Genomic DNA, 19,364 nt, shown 5'->3' with positions numbered 1-19,364 from the left:
CTAGAGTGCCGTGGCATCAGCCTAGCTCACAGCAACCTCAAACTCCTGGGCTCAGGCAATCCTCCTGCCTCAGCCTCCCGAGTAGCTGGGACTACAGGCATGCACCACCATGCCCGGCTAACTTTTTTTCTATATATATTAGTTGGCCAATTAATTTCTTTCTATTTATATAGTAGAGACAGGGGTCTCGCTCTTGCTCAGGCTAGTTTCTAACTCCTGACCTCGAGCAATCTGCCCGCCTCGGCCTCCCAGAGTGCTAGGATTACAGGCTTGAGCCACTGTGCCCGGCCTTCTGTTTTTCTTAGGAGGGAACTTACATTACTAATTTTAGTTCTTTCTTCTTTTCTAACATATGCATTCAATTCTACAAATTTCCCTCTAATTTACATAAGTTGTTTTATTTTTAAAATAAAAATTTTTCCTGTAAGCACTGCTTTTAAGCCAAATTTCAAAAATTTGATGTTATGTTTTCATTTACATTTAGTTCAAAATACTTTAAATTTCCTGTGGGATTTCTTCATCTTATGTATTATTTAGAAGTGTGTGGCTTAACCTCCCTGAATTTGGCAATTTACCACTTATCTGTTATTGATTTGTAGTTAAGGTACATTGTACTGTGAGAGCAGACATTGTATTTTTTTTCCCTTTTTAAGTTTGATAATGTGTTTTTATGAATGAAAATGTGGCCTATTTTAGTGAATGTTCCACGTGAGCATAAAAATGCTTATTCTGTTGTTGTTGAAGTAATCTATAGATGCCCATTTTATAGATGATTGGTAGTGATGTTTAGTTCACCTGTGTCCTTACTCAGCAGTCGCCAACCTTTTTGGTACCAGGGACCGTTTTCATGGAAGATAATTTTCCCATGGATGGTGATGGGGTGGGGGGAGGGATGGTTTGGGGATGATTCAAGCACATTACAATTGGTATTAATGGATCAACACTTAAGTGGACACATAGGAATAACATTTATCGGGTGTCGGGCAGGTGGAGTGGGGAGGAGGGGATGGTATATACAAACATAATGAGTATGCAATGTCTGGGGGATGGTCACGCTTGAAGCTCTAACTAGGGTGGGGAGAGGGGGCATGGGCAATATACGTAACCTTAACATTTGTACCCCCATAATATGCTGAAATAAAGAAAAAGAAAACTTATATTCACACAAGAACCTATTAAAAGAAAAGAACAATCATAAATAATGGAAGACTGAGGAGTTCACAGAGCTTCACAGGAGGCTTTTCCACTTTTGTATATATTTGAAAACAGCCATTACAAAAGATAAACTATGCCTTTTTATCAGTAAATCAGTAATTTTATATGTTGAGAAAAACAAATGGATATTTTAAATATGTGAAGTTTAAATCAATTATACATCAGTTAAGTTGTTTCAGTTATGAATACTGAAATTTTGTCACTCTTTAATCATTTTACTATGTTGTATCATTACCTACATGCTTGATGTTATTTATAGCTACTGCAACAGGAGGAAAGAAATAGTGTGCTACTGGCAACTTTTTACTTATCCACAGTCAGTGACAAAATGTTGGCAATTTGAAATTGGTTGTGGTGGAATTACTTACATCAAGTAAGATGGCAAACACTAAAAACTGGGGCTTCATTTATGCTATTATTAAAAATCTACACTCAGAGGAGTGATGAAAATGTTATTAATGCTGATAAAACATCAATTTATATATTAAAGGTGGCCATTACATTGTGCATACCACAAAAATAAATCAAAGAAAATGACAGGTTTTGAGTATTCAAAATCAAGGACATCATTCATATCACTGAATAAATAAAATTCCAAAATATATGTTGTTTCATTGTCTATTTGTCACTAAAACGAAATTAACCAAAAATTCATAACATATAAAACAGGCCAGGCCGGGCACAGTGGCTCACACCTGTAATCCTAGCACTCTGGGTGGCCGAGGCGGGAGGATTGCTCAAGATCAGGAGTTCGAAACCAGCCTGAGCAAGAGCGAGATCCCATCTCTACTATAAATAGAAAGAAATTAACTGGCCAACTAATATATATAGAAAAAAAGTTAGCCAGGCATGGTGGTGCATGCCTGTAGTCCCAGATTCTTGGGAGGCTGAGGCAGGAGGATCACTTGAGCCCAGGAGTTTGAGGCTGCTGTGAGCTAGACTGACGCCATGGCGATCACTGTGGTGATCACTGTAACCTGGGCAACAAAGCAAGACTCTGTCTCAAAAAAAAAAACAAAAAAAAAAAAAAACAGGCTAGATACACATTTACCTCAAGAATTACCTAAGGCTAATAAATAAACACGATAAAAATGCTCAACAAGGTGAGTACGAAGGGAAATACATTCAAAAACAGTGTGATGCCATGACAAACATATTTTTAAAAATTAACATTAAAAAATGACCCTTCCATGTATACGCAAAGGAGTAAAGATATTGAATTCTCACACACTCCTGGCAGAAATGCAAAAAGGAACCAGCATTTTAGTTTAGTTTGGAAGTTTCTGAAAAGGTTACATATTCGCCTATATCATGATTTAGACATTGCATTCTGAGTTATTAGTATAAGAGAAATAAAACAAACATCTATAGGAAGAATTGCACACAAATATTTGCAGCTGCTTTATTTGCAATAGCTAAACTTTGAAAATAACCCAAATGTCCATAAGCAGATGGATAGATAAAGAAAGAATCTTATATCCTAAGAAGAAAATGCTACACAGAAGAATGAAATCTGCACATAGGCAACATGTATGAATCTCTAATTATGTAGCATGCATAAAACCATAAAAAATAAAGAAAAAACACTTTATGATTACTATTTGGAAAGTTGAGAAAATGCAAAGCTATTAATTGTAAATGATTATAAATTAAAAGTTGCCTGGAGGACCAAGAACAGATTATAGAAAGGCACAATGAAAATATGTGGGTGAGATAGGTTTATTATTTTGAGTACCTTGATGTCTTCATGGGTTTACACTTATGTAAATCATTATTGTCTCTACCATCTAATTCCCCATGCCTTGTTGGAGCAGCCATACCTCAGTGGCAGGAAATATAGGGGAATAATAAAAGCCGTTTCCAACTGAGTTAAGACTGGGGGCTGAAGCACAAAAGCCATTATCTGTGGACAGCAATTGCCCTTCTCTTCATCCTATTTTCATTGTCTGTGTAGCAATATCCTTGAGGTAAACAGGCCAGAAAGGCTACAGGAATTCATAATGCCCTTAGATTATTTTTTCTGTCTTAAGGTATAAAAGATACACAGTCCTGAAGGCCCTGAGATTTCTGTACACGCTGATCCTGCTGAGCCAGTCACTGGAACATTTGTGGGTACATCTTCAGAAAAGGAACATTCCACCTAGTTTACCACAGTCTGCTTCACTCCCTATTATTCAACCCAATGTTTCTAAATCAACCATGGCCCCCTGCCAGGTCCCTGCAGTTTTATAGCTAGAGAGATGAGACTACAGAATTCCAGGTTTCAAGAAACACAGCTCCACTGCAGATCTGAATAAGGAATTCTCAACATTGCAGGGAATTATGTGATCTCCCCAATGAACAAGAAAAACTTCAAGCTGTCTCCAGAAACAATGGAAATTCTCACAACTGCCCCCTCCTCAGACTGACCTCTGATCCCACAGACCTCTAGGATCTGGGCAAAAAATTAGGAGCAGAAAGCCCCACAGTCTCTCCCAGGAGGCCTTAGTAACAATGCAAACTAGGCAAAAATGTAGTGAGAGCTCTATTTTCACAATGCTGTCCCGCTGGGGCATACAAAGTCTGGACCTTCACAAAAGTTATTTACTCCTTTAAACTAGTAAAGCCCTATTATCCTATCAAACTACTTCACAGTGAATAAAACTTCCAACTTTGAAGGCCCTTTATTGTTGCACAAGACAGTAAAACGTGCAATAGGCAGTTCCTGGTTTAGTGACTTAGAAACTGAAAAACTTCATCAGAAGAAACAATGTCCCTGAAAAAGGCAGTCCATCTCTGCAGGCCTCCAGCAGAACTCAGATCAGGTGCCAGGGCCAAAACTGGGGTGGTCTATACAATAAATAATGAGATAAGAGGAAATGAGAACTGCCTAAGAGCTCAGGTTACTCAAGATTTCCTCCAACAAATACAACAAGTCTGCCTTCCTGAGCACTTTGGTGTGGTAACTGATGTATACTCTGTGGATCTGCCAGGTGGTAGAGATGAAATGGCTTCAGCCACAGAAGCTAACAATGAAATGAATCTGGAAAGATCACTGGAAGGTTGAGAGACCACAACATGGCTACACATGCTTCTCATATGCCGCAAACTTACAGAAATCCATATATCCTCAGATATGTAAGACTGCAATAAGAAGAAGGCTATTCTCAAAGTGTCAGCATACTGGGAAACAAAAAACACTTTCATTGCATATATGAGGCCTCTGTCCTATAGAAACTCTTCATTGTTAAATATAACAAAAAATTTTGCCATATTCACTGCACATGAACCCTCCTGTATTAAAAAGAGGCCACAGCTTCAATTAAAGGTTTTCCCACATTCACTGAACTAATAAGGACTTTCTCCAGCGTGAACTGTCTTTAGTTGAATGAGGACAGATTTCTGGGGATAGGATTTCTCATATTCACTGCACTTATATGACCTTTCTCCAGTGTGAAATCCCCAATGCAGAAGACACAGATTTGGGTGAAGGATTTCCTACACTCACTGCATACATAAGTCATTTCATTAGTGATGAATTGTCTCATGCTGCATTAGGTGAGATTTGTAGATAAAGGATCTTCCACATTCACTGCACTCATAAGGCCTTCTTCAGTGTGAACTCTTTGATGTCGAAGGAGGACAGATAACTGGCAAAAGGATTTTTCACATTCACTGCAGCCATAAGGCCTTTCTCCAGTGTGAACTCTTTGATGTCGAATAAGGGCAGATATCTGGCGAAAAGATTTGCCACACTCACTGCATTCGTAAGGTCTTTCCCCAGTGTGAATGGTCCTGTGTTCAATGAGGTAGTTTTTGCGGGTAAAAGATTTCCCACATTCACTGCACTCATATGGCCTTTCTCCAGTGTGAACTGTCTTGTGTTGAATGAGGACAGATTTCTGGCGATAAGATTTCCCACATTCGCTGCATTCATATGGCCGTTCTCCAGTGTGAACTCCCAGATGCAGAAGGAGGGCAGAGCTTTGGCTAAAGGATTTCCCACATTCACTGCACTCATAAGATCTTTCATTAGTGTGAACTCTCTGGTGTCGCATTAGGTGAGATTTGTAAATAAAAGATTTCCCACATTCACTGCACTCATAAGGCCTTTCTCCAGTGTGAACTCTTTGATGTCGAAGGAGAACAGATAACTGGCAAAAGGATTTTCCACATTCACTGCAGTCATAAGGCCTTTCTCCAGTGTGAACCCTTTGATGTCGAATGAGGGCAGATATCTGGCGAAAAGATTTGCCGCACTCACTGCACTCATAAGGTCTTTCTCCAGTGTGAACAGTCCTGTGTTCAATGAAGTAGTTTTTGCGGGTAAAAGATTTCCCACATTCACTGCACTCATACGGCCTTTCTCCAGTGTGAACTCTCAGATGCTGAAGAAGGGCAGAGCTTTGGCTATAGGATTTCCCACATTCACTACACTCATAAGGCTTTTGCCCAGTGTGAACTGTCTGGTGTTGAATGAGGATAGATTTCTGGCGATAAGATTTCCCACATTCATTGCACTCATAAGGCCTTACTCCATTATGAACTGTCTGGTGTCGAATGAGGACAGTTTTGCAACTAAATGATTTCCCACATTCACTGCACTCATAAGGCCTTGCTCTAGTGTGAGCTCTCCTGTGTAGAAAGAGGCCAGAGCTATGGCTAAAAAATTTTCCACATTCACTGCACCCATAAGGCCTTTCTCCAGTGTGAACTCTCTGGTGTTGAATGAGTACAGATTTCTGGCTAAATGATTTCCCACATTCACTGCACTCGTAAGGCCTTTCTCCACTGTGAAACCTTTGGTGGCGAATGAGGTAAGTATTGCAACTAAATGATTTCCCACATTCACTGCACTCATAAGGCCTTGCTCTAGTATGGGCTCTCCTGTGACGATAGAGGTTAGTGCTGTGGCAAAAGGATTTTCCACATTCACTGCATTCATATGGCCGTTCTCCAGTGTGAACTCTCAGATGCTGAAAAAGGGCAGAGCTTCGGCTGAAGCATTTCCCACATTTACTGCATTCATAAGGCCTTTTTCCAGTGTGAACTTTCTTGTGTTGAATGAGAACAGATTTCTGGTGAAATGATTTCCCACACTCGCTGCAGTCATGAGGCCTTTCTCTAATGTGAACAGTTTGGTGTTGAGTAAGTACAGATTTCTTACTAAAAGATTTCACAGATTCGATACACTTGGAAGGCTTTCTTCTGGTGGGAACTCTGTAGTGTCTACTGCCCTGTGGCCTCTCACTGTTGGTAATGGCCTGATGCTGGAGAAGGCCTGAGGTGGCTGAAAATTCTTTTGCAACCTCCTCAAAGTTTAACAGCTTCCCTGACACATGAAATCTGCAGTTCTTCTCAAATCCCTTCTCAAAAGGATTTTCCACATTCACTGTAGTCATAAAGCCTTTCTCCAGTGTGAACTCTTTGGTGTCGAATGAGGACAGATAATTGGCAAAAGGATTTCCCACACTCACTGCACTCATAAGGTCTTTCTCCAGTGTGAATAGTCCTGTGTTCAATGAGTCTTGGTCCACATCCATTGTTAAGACTTTGTCTCCATTATCAAGCTTCTGGAGCCAGTAAAGGTTTGCACTCAACCAGAAGCCTCTTGATGTCGTATCCAAGTGTAATTTCTGTCCATAGGATGTAGCTTGCAACTCATCCATGTCAACAGTATCCTTCAGGACTGGGATACAAGCCTCACAGGGTTGAGTTTTATGGCTGGATGGACCTGCCTTTGGAGTCCTGCCCTGTGACAATCCTTTAAAAACACTCAGTGCAGAAGGTGCCTTGTCATCTGCTGTTCCATACCAACATCCTGAAAAAAGAGAAATGCTGATGAAGCACAGGTTCAATACGGTAGGAGATAGTACTCCCATCAAAAACATGTATCAGATATAGCAAAGAATGAATCCATAGGAATTTTCTCAGGATTGGAGAGTGGATGGCAAATGAGGAAAGGGCCTCTAAAGTTCACAGAATGGGGTAGGCCTTATGAGAAGAAAGGCAAAGAGATGAGGCACACTTTAGGGAGGAGAAGCAGGGTCTCCTATTCACTCCTCTGCCTACAGCCTTTATCAGGACCTCATCTGCTAAGAACATGGACGTGCTGAACAAGTTATTGGCATTCAGGCCCAAGAAAATCCAATGGAAAGCCTGCACCTGGTGTGCAAGGACTATTTAAACAAAAAAATTAGCAATGAGGTGTGTCCTGTGGAATTGACACCCAATCAATAAGAATACAAGAGAGCTTCATGGTATGATTAGAAAACAGCCATAGTGTCCTGCTCTCCCTTAGTTTTCACTCACCAGGGTCAGTCCTCCTCATAAAGTATCTTGCTATGTCAACCCTATGAAGCAACCAGGGCCAACCCCAATTCCAGTTGTGTAACTATGTGGGACCTGTGACATGCAGGCCCTAAACACAAGAACAGAGAGGCGAGTGGTCAGCACTGGCACACAACTCAGCACATAACAAACTACATGATAGAAAAATGTTATAAGAACACCTTGTAGCAGAGTCTTCATGAAAAGCCTATGGCCCAATTAAGAAATAACCACAATGCTTGCATTTCCTGACATGGGTAAATTGAGGAAATGCTGGCTAGAAGTAAAACGCACAGTCTGGGGCACAAAGGCCCACAGATATAGAAAGAGTCACCCTGCCAGCAAGCGAGCAAGGACAGACCCTTAGGCTGACTGTAAGATTCTTGACTCCCAGAGCCTTCCCTGAATGACTGGAAACAGCAGATGTCAGGGCAGTTTACAGACTACATTGCTCAGGGCCATACAGAAAGCTTGGTGCTTTCCCCAATGGGACATATGCTAGGAAATTGGGGAAGTCAACAGAGCCCAGGGATTGGCTATGGAATAGACAAAGCTACCTCTGGGTTAGGAAGAAAGACAGACATCAGCACACTGGGAGGTATATCCAGGCCTTACCTTGCGATGCTATGAGTGCCAAGTTCTCCAGCATTACATCGTGGTACAGTTGCCTCTGAGTTTCATCAAGGAGGGCCCACTCCTCCAGGGAGAAGTAAATGGCCACGTCCTCAAAGGTCACAAAACCCTGCTATGATGGAAACAGTTCATTCATCATCAGTGTCTCTCTCAGGACCTCAAGTTGATCACCCTATATATCCTTCCCAAGTTCATCCTCCTCCCCACCTCCCCACCTCCCAGAATATAACAGGTGCCAGTGATGGCCACAGATGACCACTCTGTCCTCACAGTCCCACTGGACACTGTTCCTTCAATCAGCAACAACAGAAAGGTGAGCAAACCTCTGAACCTGGCAAGCAAGGAATCACTGTCTTTTCTAAGGCAAGTCCCCTAGAATCCCCCAGATGGCATTCAAACACAACCAATATTCATGTTCACACTTCACCCATGCCAAGGCCCTTAGAACATAAGTTCACACTCTCTCTGCATGTGCACATCACTATTTCCAACACACATCTCTCACCAACTGTACTTGTACAGACTCCTCTAGCCTGATCCCACAACACAGGCATCTCCTGTGTAGTAAGTGCCATAGGAGACCGCCTTCCTGCATGTAACTCAGTACAAGGCATCCAGAAAGTGCATGAAAATTGAACAGAATGCAGTATTATCCAGATCTCTGATGTCTCCCACTGTCATGGGCAGCCCTAAACCCTGCTCTGAAGCCTCCCAACTTGACTGTGTTCCTTCATTCAACTTCAGCCATCCGGAATCACGGGTAGATGTCAGAAATGCACAGCCCTTTCCAATTTGTATTGCTTTTAACAGTAACTGCCTTCCTCTCTTGCCAACCTTCATTCAAATCCTTGCCCCAGTGGCTCTCTACTCAAGTTTCAGTGACTCTCCCAGATAACTACTTATGCACATAAACTGATCCACCCACCTGACTGAAACTTCTGGACACAAGAGTCATGATAAGATCCTGATGAGTACACTGAGCAATAAACAAGCATTGGCTCTGGCTTCGGCGTCATCTTCTCTGAATTACTCCTGGGCTTCTACATCTATTTCATGTTCACACAACCCTCAGAAGCCGTGAACCCCTGCCAGGTCACCCTCTCATACGCTATCCCCAGGGCCATTTTTCTCTGTTGCCTCTGTTTGAGCCATCAACTGCATCCATCCAGATATCCAAGTCTGAGACTGCCCTCCCCTTCCCGCCTGACATTAACATTATCATCATGACCTGGGTTCCCTCTAGTAATGTGACCCATGTTGTTATGGGCTAAATATTTCTGTCTGCCTCAAATTTCCCAGATTGAAGCACTATCACAATGAGGCCTAAGGCAATGTGATAGTATTTGTAGATGGAGACTTTGGATGCTGATTAGATTAGATCAGATCAGAAGAGTGGAAACTGGGCCAGGTGTGGTGGCTCACACCTATAATCCTAGCACTTGGGGAGGCCAGGGTGGGAGGATCATTTGAGGCCAGTAGTTCAAGACCAGTCTGAGCTAGAGTGAGACCCTATCTCTACAAAAGATAGAAAAATTAGCCAGCTGTGGTAAAGCAGACCTATAATCTTAGGTACTTGGGAGACTGAGGCAAGAGGAACATGTGAGCCCAGGACTTTGAGGTTGCCATGAGCTATGATGATATCCTTATACTCTAACCCCAGCAACAAAGCAAGACCTTGTCTCCAAAACATAAAAAAAAGTGGGAACCTCAAGAGACGATTAATGTCCTTTTAAAAACAGGAAGAGACCACTCTCTTGCTCTCTCCACAGCTGCCTCCCAGGAATAGCATATGAGAAAGAATCAAGGCAGCCATTGCACAACAAGAAGGTGGCCATCCGTAGAAACCAAACCTGCCAGAATATTGGTCTTGGTCTCCCCAGCCTCCAGAACTGTGAGAAATAAAATTTTGTTGTTTAAGCAAGCTGACTAAGACACAAAGCCCCATCCTGGTCCACCCACTATCCACCACCCTTTAGAGTCGTGCCAATACCGAAACCCTCTTGAGAGTCCAAAACCCATGTGTTCGCCTACCCACGTGATACATCCACTCATATATTCTCTGAAATATCTCACACCTTTAACATGGACATAACAAACTCCTGACATCCTTAATTAAAAATAATGCTTCTATCTACTTACCCCTCCTATTAGATGGGGTTTCTATCCTTCTAGATGCTAAACCCAAAACCCTGTTGTGTCACCTCTTTTTGTCTCAGCTTCAGTATCAGAAAATTAGAGCATACCTCCAATCCAGAATGCGACTATTTCTACCATGTCACAGGCACAGCTGTGGTCCATACCATCTATACTCACCTGGAGTACTGCAGTAGCCTGGTCCCTGGTCTTGCTACCACCTCCCTCACACTCATATTCTGTTCTTCATGCTAACCCACAGAGACTGATGAGACCTGGGTCAGATTACCTCCCTCCTGTGTTCCAAATCTCTCATTCTCGTGTCACCTCCAGAATAGACTCCAACATCTAAGAGAGCCATTTGAATCCTGACTCTTATACCCCTGATCCAATGAAAAAGAAAGGAGACTTATGGTTCCCTGAATCAGTTCCACCTTACTTTCAAGTATCTCCAAACACTAGTATCTATAACTGGCACAAACTTCCACATCTTATTCCATTGTTTGTGAGCAATAAGAACTACTCCATATAAACTCCAGCCTAGATAAGAATCATGTGCTTAATCCCTTCAGGGTCCTCAGGCCCAATGCCAGGAAGTGTGGCAGGTTAAGAGTCCCAAGACACCTCAGTTCCAGAGATCACACTGCTTGGATGAGTAAGGTTATGGACATCCTCTATTCACCTTTGTAGGGCTCTGTAAGCACTTCTGTATTACTGGCAATCTGGGAGAATTGTTCTGAGAGGCAGGTGACAAGGGTGGGGCTCCATGGGCTCTGGGCTTTCCTGTTGCCCAGTCGAACACTAAACACAGGTGACCTGAGATGACTACACTGTATGTGAGTCTCACTCCTTGGTGCTTTTACCAGCTATGTGACCTTGTAAAAGGACTAAATCCTTGTGTGCCATCTATTATCGTTTTTTATTTTATCCCCTTCCACTGTGTTCCTCTGAATAGCTGTTGTAAAAGTTTTAAAAGTGTAATTGAAGCCGTGTCCCTCTTCTGTTCACAATGCTATGGCTCCTAGTCTTCTAAAAAAAAATAGCAGTGAGCCAATCCAGGCGCGACGCTGCCTCTCATTTTTTGTCCCCTCCACACACACAGCCATCCTGGGTTTCCCGAACCCTCCCGGCTCAGTCGCACCTCCAAGCCTTTACACGAGCCGGCCCCACTCTGTCACACTCTCCCACAGCCCGTCACAGTGGCTGTTAGAAACAGGGACCCCACGCACAGCGCTTCGCTGTCCCGGACACAGGGGCCCGGGCTAGCGACGTCGGCAGGCGCCCTCACTCCAGGCTTCAGGAGTCGGGTGAAGGTGACGACGGGTGAAGGTGACGACGGGCGAAGGTGACGACGGGCGAGGCCCGAAGGACGCAGCACTCACCTGAGCCGGGTCCCTCCGCGCGGCGGCCGCCATCGGACTTCGTGAGCTGAGCAAGGCCTGGAGCGCCGAACGATCGATCCGGTGGGGACCCGGGCAAAGCCGTCACCACTGTCGCGGACCTTCAGATCCCCTGATGTGCCGCGGTGACGACTCTTCTCTACTCGTGCCTCGTCGCTCCCGACACCTCAATCTAGTTCCAGGGCCGGCGTCAACGAGCCAAGACCAGCGACAACGTCCTCCACGCCGGAAGTCCCACCCCAACAGAGTTGGGGCGGCTGGCGCACAGACATCTGGGTAATGTAGTTCTCAGATCTCCCTAGCTCCCTGCAGAAGTCGCTCTTCGCCTGGACCACCAGGAGGAATGGTCACGTGGCATGGGGGTAAGCTTGGCCGGAAGCCTGGGAAATGGAGTCACCGCCTCTGAGGGCTGCGGAGGAGCTTCGCTTTTTTTTTTTTTTTTAAGGCACCCTACAGGGATTTGGGGGAACTGTTGTGAGCAAATAATTGGTTAGAGATATATTATTTCAAGTTCTTTGAAATGCATCTCCCAGAGGCTAAAAATGTTTAATATTATTTTAGGTGCTCCCAAGGACTATAAATCCAAGCGGGCATATCATTTCATAGAGTCATTTAAACGTAAAATGTGTCTGCTTTTAGCGGGAACCTGACAAACATGATCTTCTTTATCTTCAGCTGTGTGTAGGGTGGAACGTTAGAGTCAGCTTTGTGAGTTTCAGTATGCTGAGTAAGGAACAAGAGAAAACGACTCCACATGGAGTCCAGGACGAGAAAGATGGTAGGTGTTTGTACAGATGGCATTCAGACAGGACAATAGTTTAGTTCTGCTTATGGTTCCCACATATTAATAAAATAGCTATTGGTAGTCAGGGATTATGTATAACCCAGTGAAGAATTGTGTGTGTGTGTGTGTGTACACATACATTAATACACTATTTCTTACTTCATATTCTTAAATCAATTCCTTTTAAGAATCTGAAAACTATTAGAAAAGAAGTGCTACATAGCCTGTGTCATTTTGTTTTTTTTTTTTTTTTTTTTTTTGAGACAGAGTCTCGCTTTGTTGCCCAGGCTAGAGTGAGTGCCGTGGCGTCAGCCTAGCTCACAGCAACCTCAAACTCCTGGGCTGGAGTGATCCTTCTGCCTCAGCCTCCCGGGTAGCTGGGACTACAGGCATGTGCCACCATGCCCGGCTAATTTTTTTTTTTATATATATATCAGTTGGCCAATTAATTTCTTTCTATTTATAGTAGAGACGGGGTCTCGCTCTTGCTCAGGCTGGTTTTGAACTCCTGACCTTGAGCAATCCGCCCGCCCGCCTCGGCCTCCCAAGAGCTAGGATTACAGGCGTGAGCCACAGCGCCCGGCCTTCATTTTGGAATAGGACAGCGTCTGTAGTGCTTAGAGTTCGACGCTTGTGCAGAGGGAACAACAGAATGCCAAGATAAAGGTTTAACACATCAAGATCTCATCTCTTTGAGGGAAAGTGATGATCATTTCCACTGTTAGTGCAGGAACAGGGTTTGCATGGGGAGTTGAGATTATCTTAGGAAAACAGCCAGCACCTATAACACACAAACACATTGAACATGATTATTTGTTTCCAAAACTATTTCTCAAAATGAAGCTTTGTTTTCAAATGGCACATTGTAGCTAGATTTTTTAGGACAACCATAGTTGGACAAAATATACAGCTTCTAATCAAATTTGTAAAATTTTACATCAGGTGATGTATAGTCCCATGAGATTTTCAAACTGAAGTTGGATTTTATCCACTAACTTACATTATGATTATGTTTTTGATGTAAGCATCATGAAAATTATATAATTTCATAAAAATGTAATGTGATTAGTTATAATTTTGATTATGTTAAATATTTTCTAAAGTTTGTATGAATGTCATCAAAGTGCATGTCCTAAAGATTATATAAAATTTATAAAAGTCTGATGGTTTTGATGTGATGCTGTCAGTCATATTTCTGGTTGTTATCTAAAAATGCTTCATGCAATGGAAATAACAAAATATCCTTGCCAATTGGGAACTTTCATCAGATTTTAATTGCAGCTATTCTATGTTTATGTCATTCACAGATATTGTTTTGAGTTCTCTTAAATCATTTCCAATCAATAAAGTCCAAAATTGCTTTTCATGGAAAAGACTCTACTCTTCAGCACATATTTCTGATAACTTAAGATCAATGGAATAAATAAATCTTCCAGAATTCTAATAAAAATCAATGCGTTCCTGAAGATTGCTAAGCCAACATCAAATAGAACAAGAATTACATGAGCTTGAATTGATGGAGAACTAAAATTATATGTATAATTTTAGTTTTTTTGAGATGGAGTCTTGCTCTGTCACCTGGGCTAGAGTGCTGTAGCATCAGCCTAGTTGACAGCAACCTCAAACTCCTGGGCTCAAACAATTCTCCTGCCTCAGCCTCCCGAGTAGCTGGGATTACAAGGTGTGTGTTGGGGGCTGATTCTGGCGTTATGCCTTATACTAATCATTCACTACACTCTGTAATGTACGTGCGCTGCCTGACGCAGCGGTAGTCAGCATTTTCTTCAGACACAGTCGCTGCCTTGTGACTTGATAAGAGGCCTGAGTTGTTGCACATAAGCAAATGCCCCCAACTCCCACACGGAGGCCCCCGTGGTGGGAGTCTGGAGGCCAGGAGAACAAGAACAAGAAGAACTCTGCCAAGAACTGGCCCCTGATTGATGGTTGGTAGTCAGTGATGGGTAAGACTCCCCATGGAGAGGGGTGACCTAAAACAGGCACAAACGTGGGGTTCAGAAAGGAGCCGCCGCCTGGGATTGAGACCAAGAAACACTACAAATGGCTGCATTGTTTTATGTTGCCTCTCTCGGCCTTGGCTTTTGAGCTCTGTTCGGCACCTTAACTTTAGTAACCGTTAGAGGTCTGGGACCATGGGAAATTGTTCCCTTTTGATACAACTCCGGAATTGACTGATATCGCTGCTATGCTCAGATGCTCACGTACAAGGGACTAACCTTGGGTCTGGGGGGTATAAAAATAAAGCGACCAGTGCATTGGACTCGAGTCATTGTCATGTCCATGTGTGTCTGTGTCATTATTTTATGTTCTGTGTCATCCCCCGTCCTGTAATCAATTGGGCCACGTCAGGTGTGCACCACCATGCCAGGATAATTTTTCTATTTTTAGTAGAGACGGGGTCTTGCTCTTGCTCAGGCTGGTCTTGAACTCCTGACTTCAAGTGATCCCCCTGCCTTGGCCTTCCAGAGTGCTAGGATTATAGGCGTGAGCCGCCACACCTGACCTAAATTGATACTTTTGGCTTTTTGTTGGAAACATCTCTGATTATTTTTACATTTTGTTTCCCAAAATCAAGAAAGTTTTTAAAATTTTTTTGAGCTATTTATATAGTACAATAATTGAGTAAAATATACTTTTGTGAACAAAATTGTAAACATTTACCTTTCTACCTAAATTCTCCAGATTTGGGAAACTATTCATCAATAGTTAAGGTCAAAATAATGGTGACCTAGTGACTGGAGATAATTTATTATTCAGGAGAATAACATGTAGCCTCATGTCAAAACCAACCTCATGTTGCTAGCAGTCCCTCATGTTGTTATAGCCCACCTATAATAACAAGGTTCTTTCCCCTTGTTGAGGGACATGACTTTCCTGAAAAGAGCCTTCCCTGGGCAGAGTAATGAAGAATGTCTATCACTCTAATCTAAATAGAGATTATCAAAGCTTCCATGGAAAGTCTTTTTAGTCAAAGGGGTAAATGATAACCTACAGGTCAAATTTGGCAGTTTACTTTAAAAGTAAAAAGGCTTCCAAATTAACCCACATGGGGGCAGTGTTGTGATTCATAGTGACATCCTGCCCCTGAGTTAAGAATCTTGCCATGATTTCCTCAAATTGTTGACATACTGATTAATGTATTACCTACTGACACTGGAAAGGATGTTGATTTTTTTCTGAAACGTGAAGTTTTACTGGTTGTCTTGCAGGTAGACATTTTAGCTTGTATGTTGTAACCTGTAGCCAACAATTGTAACCTCTGTGTTGTAACTTCCAATGAAAGGGACAATTGCGGTACGAGGAGTCTTCCTCCCTTCTTCTGAACTTTCCTATAAACAAGTCTTTCAGCTTGTAAAGACTTTGGAACATGCCAAACTTTTTTAGTGTGTCTTGCCAGGTTGGTACTCACTTTTGTTTTCCAATAAACCTTTTTTGAATTATTTCTTTCTCAACAGCCTTAATTTTGGTCAAAATCTGCATGTTCTATGTGTGTATAAAATTCAACTGTACTTTAGATTATTAGATGTCAAAATTTTTAAATGAAAATCCAATTTTGATTTAAAAAGTCATCAGGGAACTGTAGAATTATACCTTTAGATATAGATAAGAATTTGTAAAATGTCTCAGTATTGTTAATAAACTTAATGGTATTAAAAGGCACTTTGCTTTAGTAAAAATGACAAATAAAAGGGGAAATGAACTTTAAGTTTCTTGAAAATTCCCTTTTGGTAAAAGCTGGCAGTACTTTGTAAAAAATTATTTTACTACATTTATTTCCCCAATCTAACTAATCAATATTGAAAATACATTATATTTAACCACTATTAAGAAAAACAAATTTTAAAAACTACAATAAGAGTTTTAGAATGTATATTTTAATAAAATAAAGAAATTTAATTGAATATTCGTTATCTTTTAATCACAAGCAATACTGATTATTTCATTTCTAATTCAATTTTCTGAAAACTTTCACCCCTCCTCTGACATCCTTGGATCATGGTTGAATCCACCAATATTTGCACTGTTTTGTAAATGGGAAAGTAAACGCCTTTTGTGGATTAAGGATCATTGCAGCATAGCTTCAGAAATTAGACTCAGAGAAGGATATAAAATTAAAGGATTTATTGTGCTCACAAGTCCTAGAAAAAGGAGGCACAGCACACCACAGAGGGGACCCTATGATTGGAGCTTCCATGGAGCAGACTTAAGTGGATTGAAGCCTAAATAGTAGGTGGACCCATTGGCAAGTGCCTCTATTGCTGGCCAATGTGGAGTATACAAGCAAAAGGGGTGGGGGTATTTTACTGGTGTGTTTGAATGTCACCAGGTCACAGTAAGGGGATGGCAAGAAGGGGAAGTTGTGGCAGAAAGCAGCTTTATCACACTGGTGTATCTGGTCACCAGGGCATAGTGCTTACAGCCTGTTTATGGGAATGTTGAGGCATCAGAAAATGTGAAATTTTGGAATTTCATAACACTTGCTCCAAGGAGCCTATATTCCCTGTTTCATTCCTTGCCATTTGCCCCACTACCCACTCTACTCCAAACATTCTGAACTTGTTTCTGTTTTTGAACTCTTCACTTGGCTTCTGAAGCCAGAGAATACTCAGGGAGTATAAAAATGGATAATTTCCTCTTCACTTTAAATATCTTTCAACCACTTTGATTAGAAAATAACATATAAATCTGATTGCAACGAATGTCTTAAAGAACAAAGAGATTGTGAAGACAATTGAGAAAACTGAGCATTGACAATATATTTTATGATGCCTTAAATATTTTGTTTGATAAAGTTATAAAGACTATGGGGCCGGGCGCGGTGGCTCACGCCTGTAATCCTAGCTCTCTGGGAGGCCGAGGCGGGCGGATTGCTCAAGGTCAGGAGTTCGAAACCAGCCTGAGCAAGAGCGAGACCCCGTCTCTACTATAAATAGAAAGAAATTAATTGGTATATATATATATATAAAATTAGCCGGGCATGGTGGCACATGCCTGTAGTCCCAGCTACTCGGGAGGCTGAGGCAGAAGGATTACTGGAGCCCAGGAGTTTGAGGTTGATGTGAGCTAGGCTGACGCCACAGCACTCACTGTAGCCTGGGCAACAAGCAAGACTCTGTCTCAAAAAAAAAAAAAAAAAAAAGATCCTTTTGTAGTTCATAAGCGTGATGATTGGGTTTTCACGCGCATGCGTGAGATGTGCCTCCCTCAAACCTTGTTACGACATCGGCACATTACCCGTCTGACGTAAAAAAAAAAAAAAAAAAGACTATGTAAGAGAGCTCTTATATTAGAAAGAGATGCAGCATTGAATGACAAAATGTGCAAATTGTAAATAAAACAATCCAGAAATGTGTATGGGAATAACTGAAATAAGAACAGGCATGAAATGATCAACAACGATGGAAGATTGAGGAAGGGTTCACTGGGCTTACTAACACAGTCCTTCCCATGTGTGTACATACTTGAAAACATCCGTTTGAAGGGACAGAATATGTCTTTGTATCTTGTATCCATTTCATGTTCAGAGGGATGGATTGTAAAGGGCAGGAGGAAACTTTTGATTCAGGGATTTAAGTATATATCAAAATAGAAACTGTATGTTTTAAATATGCACAATTTATCGTAAGGCACTACTTCACTTAAGCTACTTTAAAAAGCACAGATAATATTCAAAAGTTGTCACTTCTTCATTATTTGACTGTTTTACTCTTACATATATATTGTTCTGTGATGGAGCTATATGCAAACTTATCCCCAAAGGCCAAGGGAGGTGAGAGGTCATAGAAAGAGGCTGACAAATCCAGTTTCTCAGAAACATTTAATAGACTTACAAACAGAAGCCATGTCTTCTGCAGCCACAAGATGATGGATTCCTGCACTCATCCTCCAGGAAGTATCCTTTATATACCAAGCTTTCAGGGTAAAACGTGCAACACTCACATCTTCAGATTTTCTTGCCATGACTCATGACCATTGGAGAGGTTAGATAAGCATCTTTAGGAGGGACGGGTTATCTATGCTACAGGCATTGTTTATAAGGACGTTGGTGCAGAACATGGGTTATTTGGTTAAAGATGGCATTACTTGGCCAGGCGCAGTGGCTCACGCCTGTAATCCTACCACTCTGGGTGGCCAAGGTGGGAGGATTGCTCAAGATCAGGAGTTCGAAACCAGTCAGAGCAAGAGCGAGACCCCATCTCTACCAAAAATAGAAAGAAATTCATTGGCCAACTAAAAATATATAGAAAAAATTAGCTGGGCATGGTGGCACATGCTTGTAGTCCCACCTACTCAGGAGGCTGAGGCAGAAGGGTCGCTTGAGCCCACAAGTTTGAGGTTGTAGTGAGCTAGGCTGACACCACGGCACTCTAGCCCGGGACACAGAGTGAGACTCTGTCTCAAAAAAATAGGCATTACTCTTACCATGCAGCAAGCTGTTTTCCTACATATCCATTCTTGAGTTATTTGTGGCTATGGTATCAGTATGGTGAAAATACAATGGTGAGCTGCTGCTCATCTCTTCCCAACTCACGTTCAATGACATCATTTTGACAACTTGGAAATGGCTATGGTGGGAGTATTTTACAAGGAAATTTACAAATACTAAAAACTAGGCTTACTTACTTTATTGAATTATTAGACCTAAGAAGGTGATGGAAAATATGTTAAATAATGAAGATAACACTTAAAATACATAGTGGCTGTGGCTGTTACACTGGGATTTAAAAATAATTATTTTTATATTTTTATATTTTATATAAAAATATAATTATTTTTATATTTATTTAAAAATAACTGGGATTTAAAAATAATTATTTAAAAATAATAATTTTTAAAAAACTGGGATTTAAAAATATCCCAGTTTTTAAAAA

At 41.6% G+C, this 19,364-nt stretch overlaps 1 protein-coding gene and 1 non-coding gene across 2 annotated transcripts; one reads left to right on the top strand and one right to left on the bottom strand.

The window, feature by feature from the left end:
* Positions 1 to 300: 300 nt before the first annotated feature.
* ZNF530 (zinc finger protein 530) lies at positions 301 to 12,055 on the bottom strand. The gene is made up of 3 exons (XM_012751394.3): positions 11,673 to 12,055; positions 8,140 to 8,269; positions 301 to 7,015 (listed from the first exon to the last, which is right to left on the bottom strand). The coding sequence occupies exons 1-3, from the start codon at positions 11,703 to 11,705 to the stop codon at positions 4,749 to 4,751; spliced, it is 2,430 nt and encodes an 809-aa protein (XP_012606848.2). The 5' UTR covers positions 11,706 to 12,055; the 3' UTR covers positions 301 to 4,748.
* Positions 12,056 to 17,633: 5,578 nt separating this feature from the next.
* Positions 17,634 to 17,737, top strand: LOC142861535 (small nucleolar RNA U13). Its single transcript, XR_012912761.1, has one exon. It is a non-coding gene; the product is annotated as a small nucleolar RNA U13 (small nucleolar RNA).
* The last annotated feature ends 1,627 nt before the right edge of the window (positions 17,738 to 19,364 follow it).

Source organism: Microcebus murinus, chromosome 16 (assembly GCF_040939455.1).
Source record: "Microcebus murinus isolate Inina chromosome 16, M.murinus_Inina_mat1.0, whole genome shotgun sequence".
In the NCBI taxonomy this organism is placed as follows: Eukaryota; Metazoa; Chordata; class Mammalia; order Primates; family Cheirogaleidae; genus Microcebus; species Microcebus murinus.
This window is presented reverse-complemented; position numbering and strand designations above follow the sequence as displayed.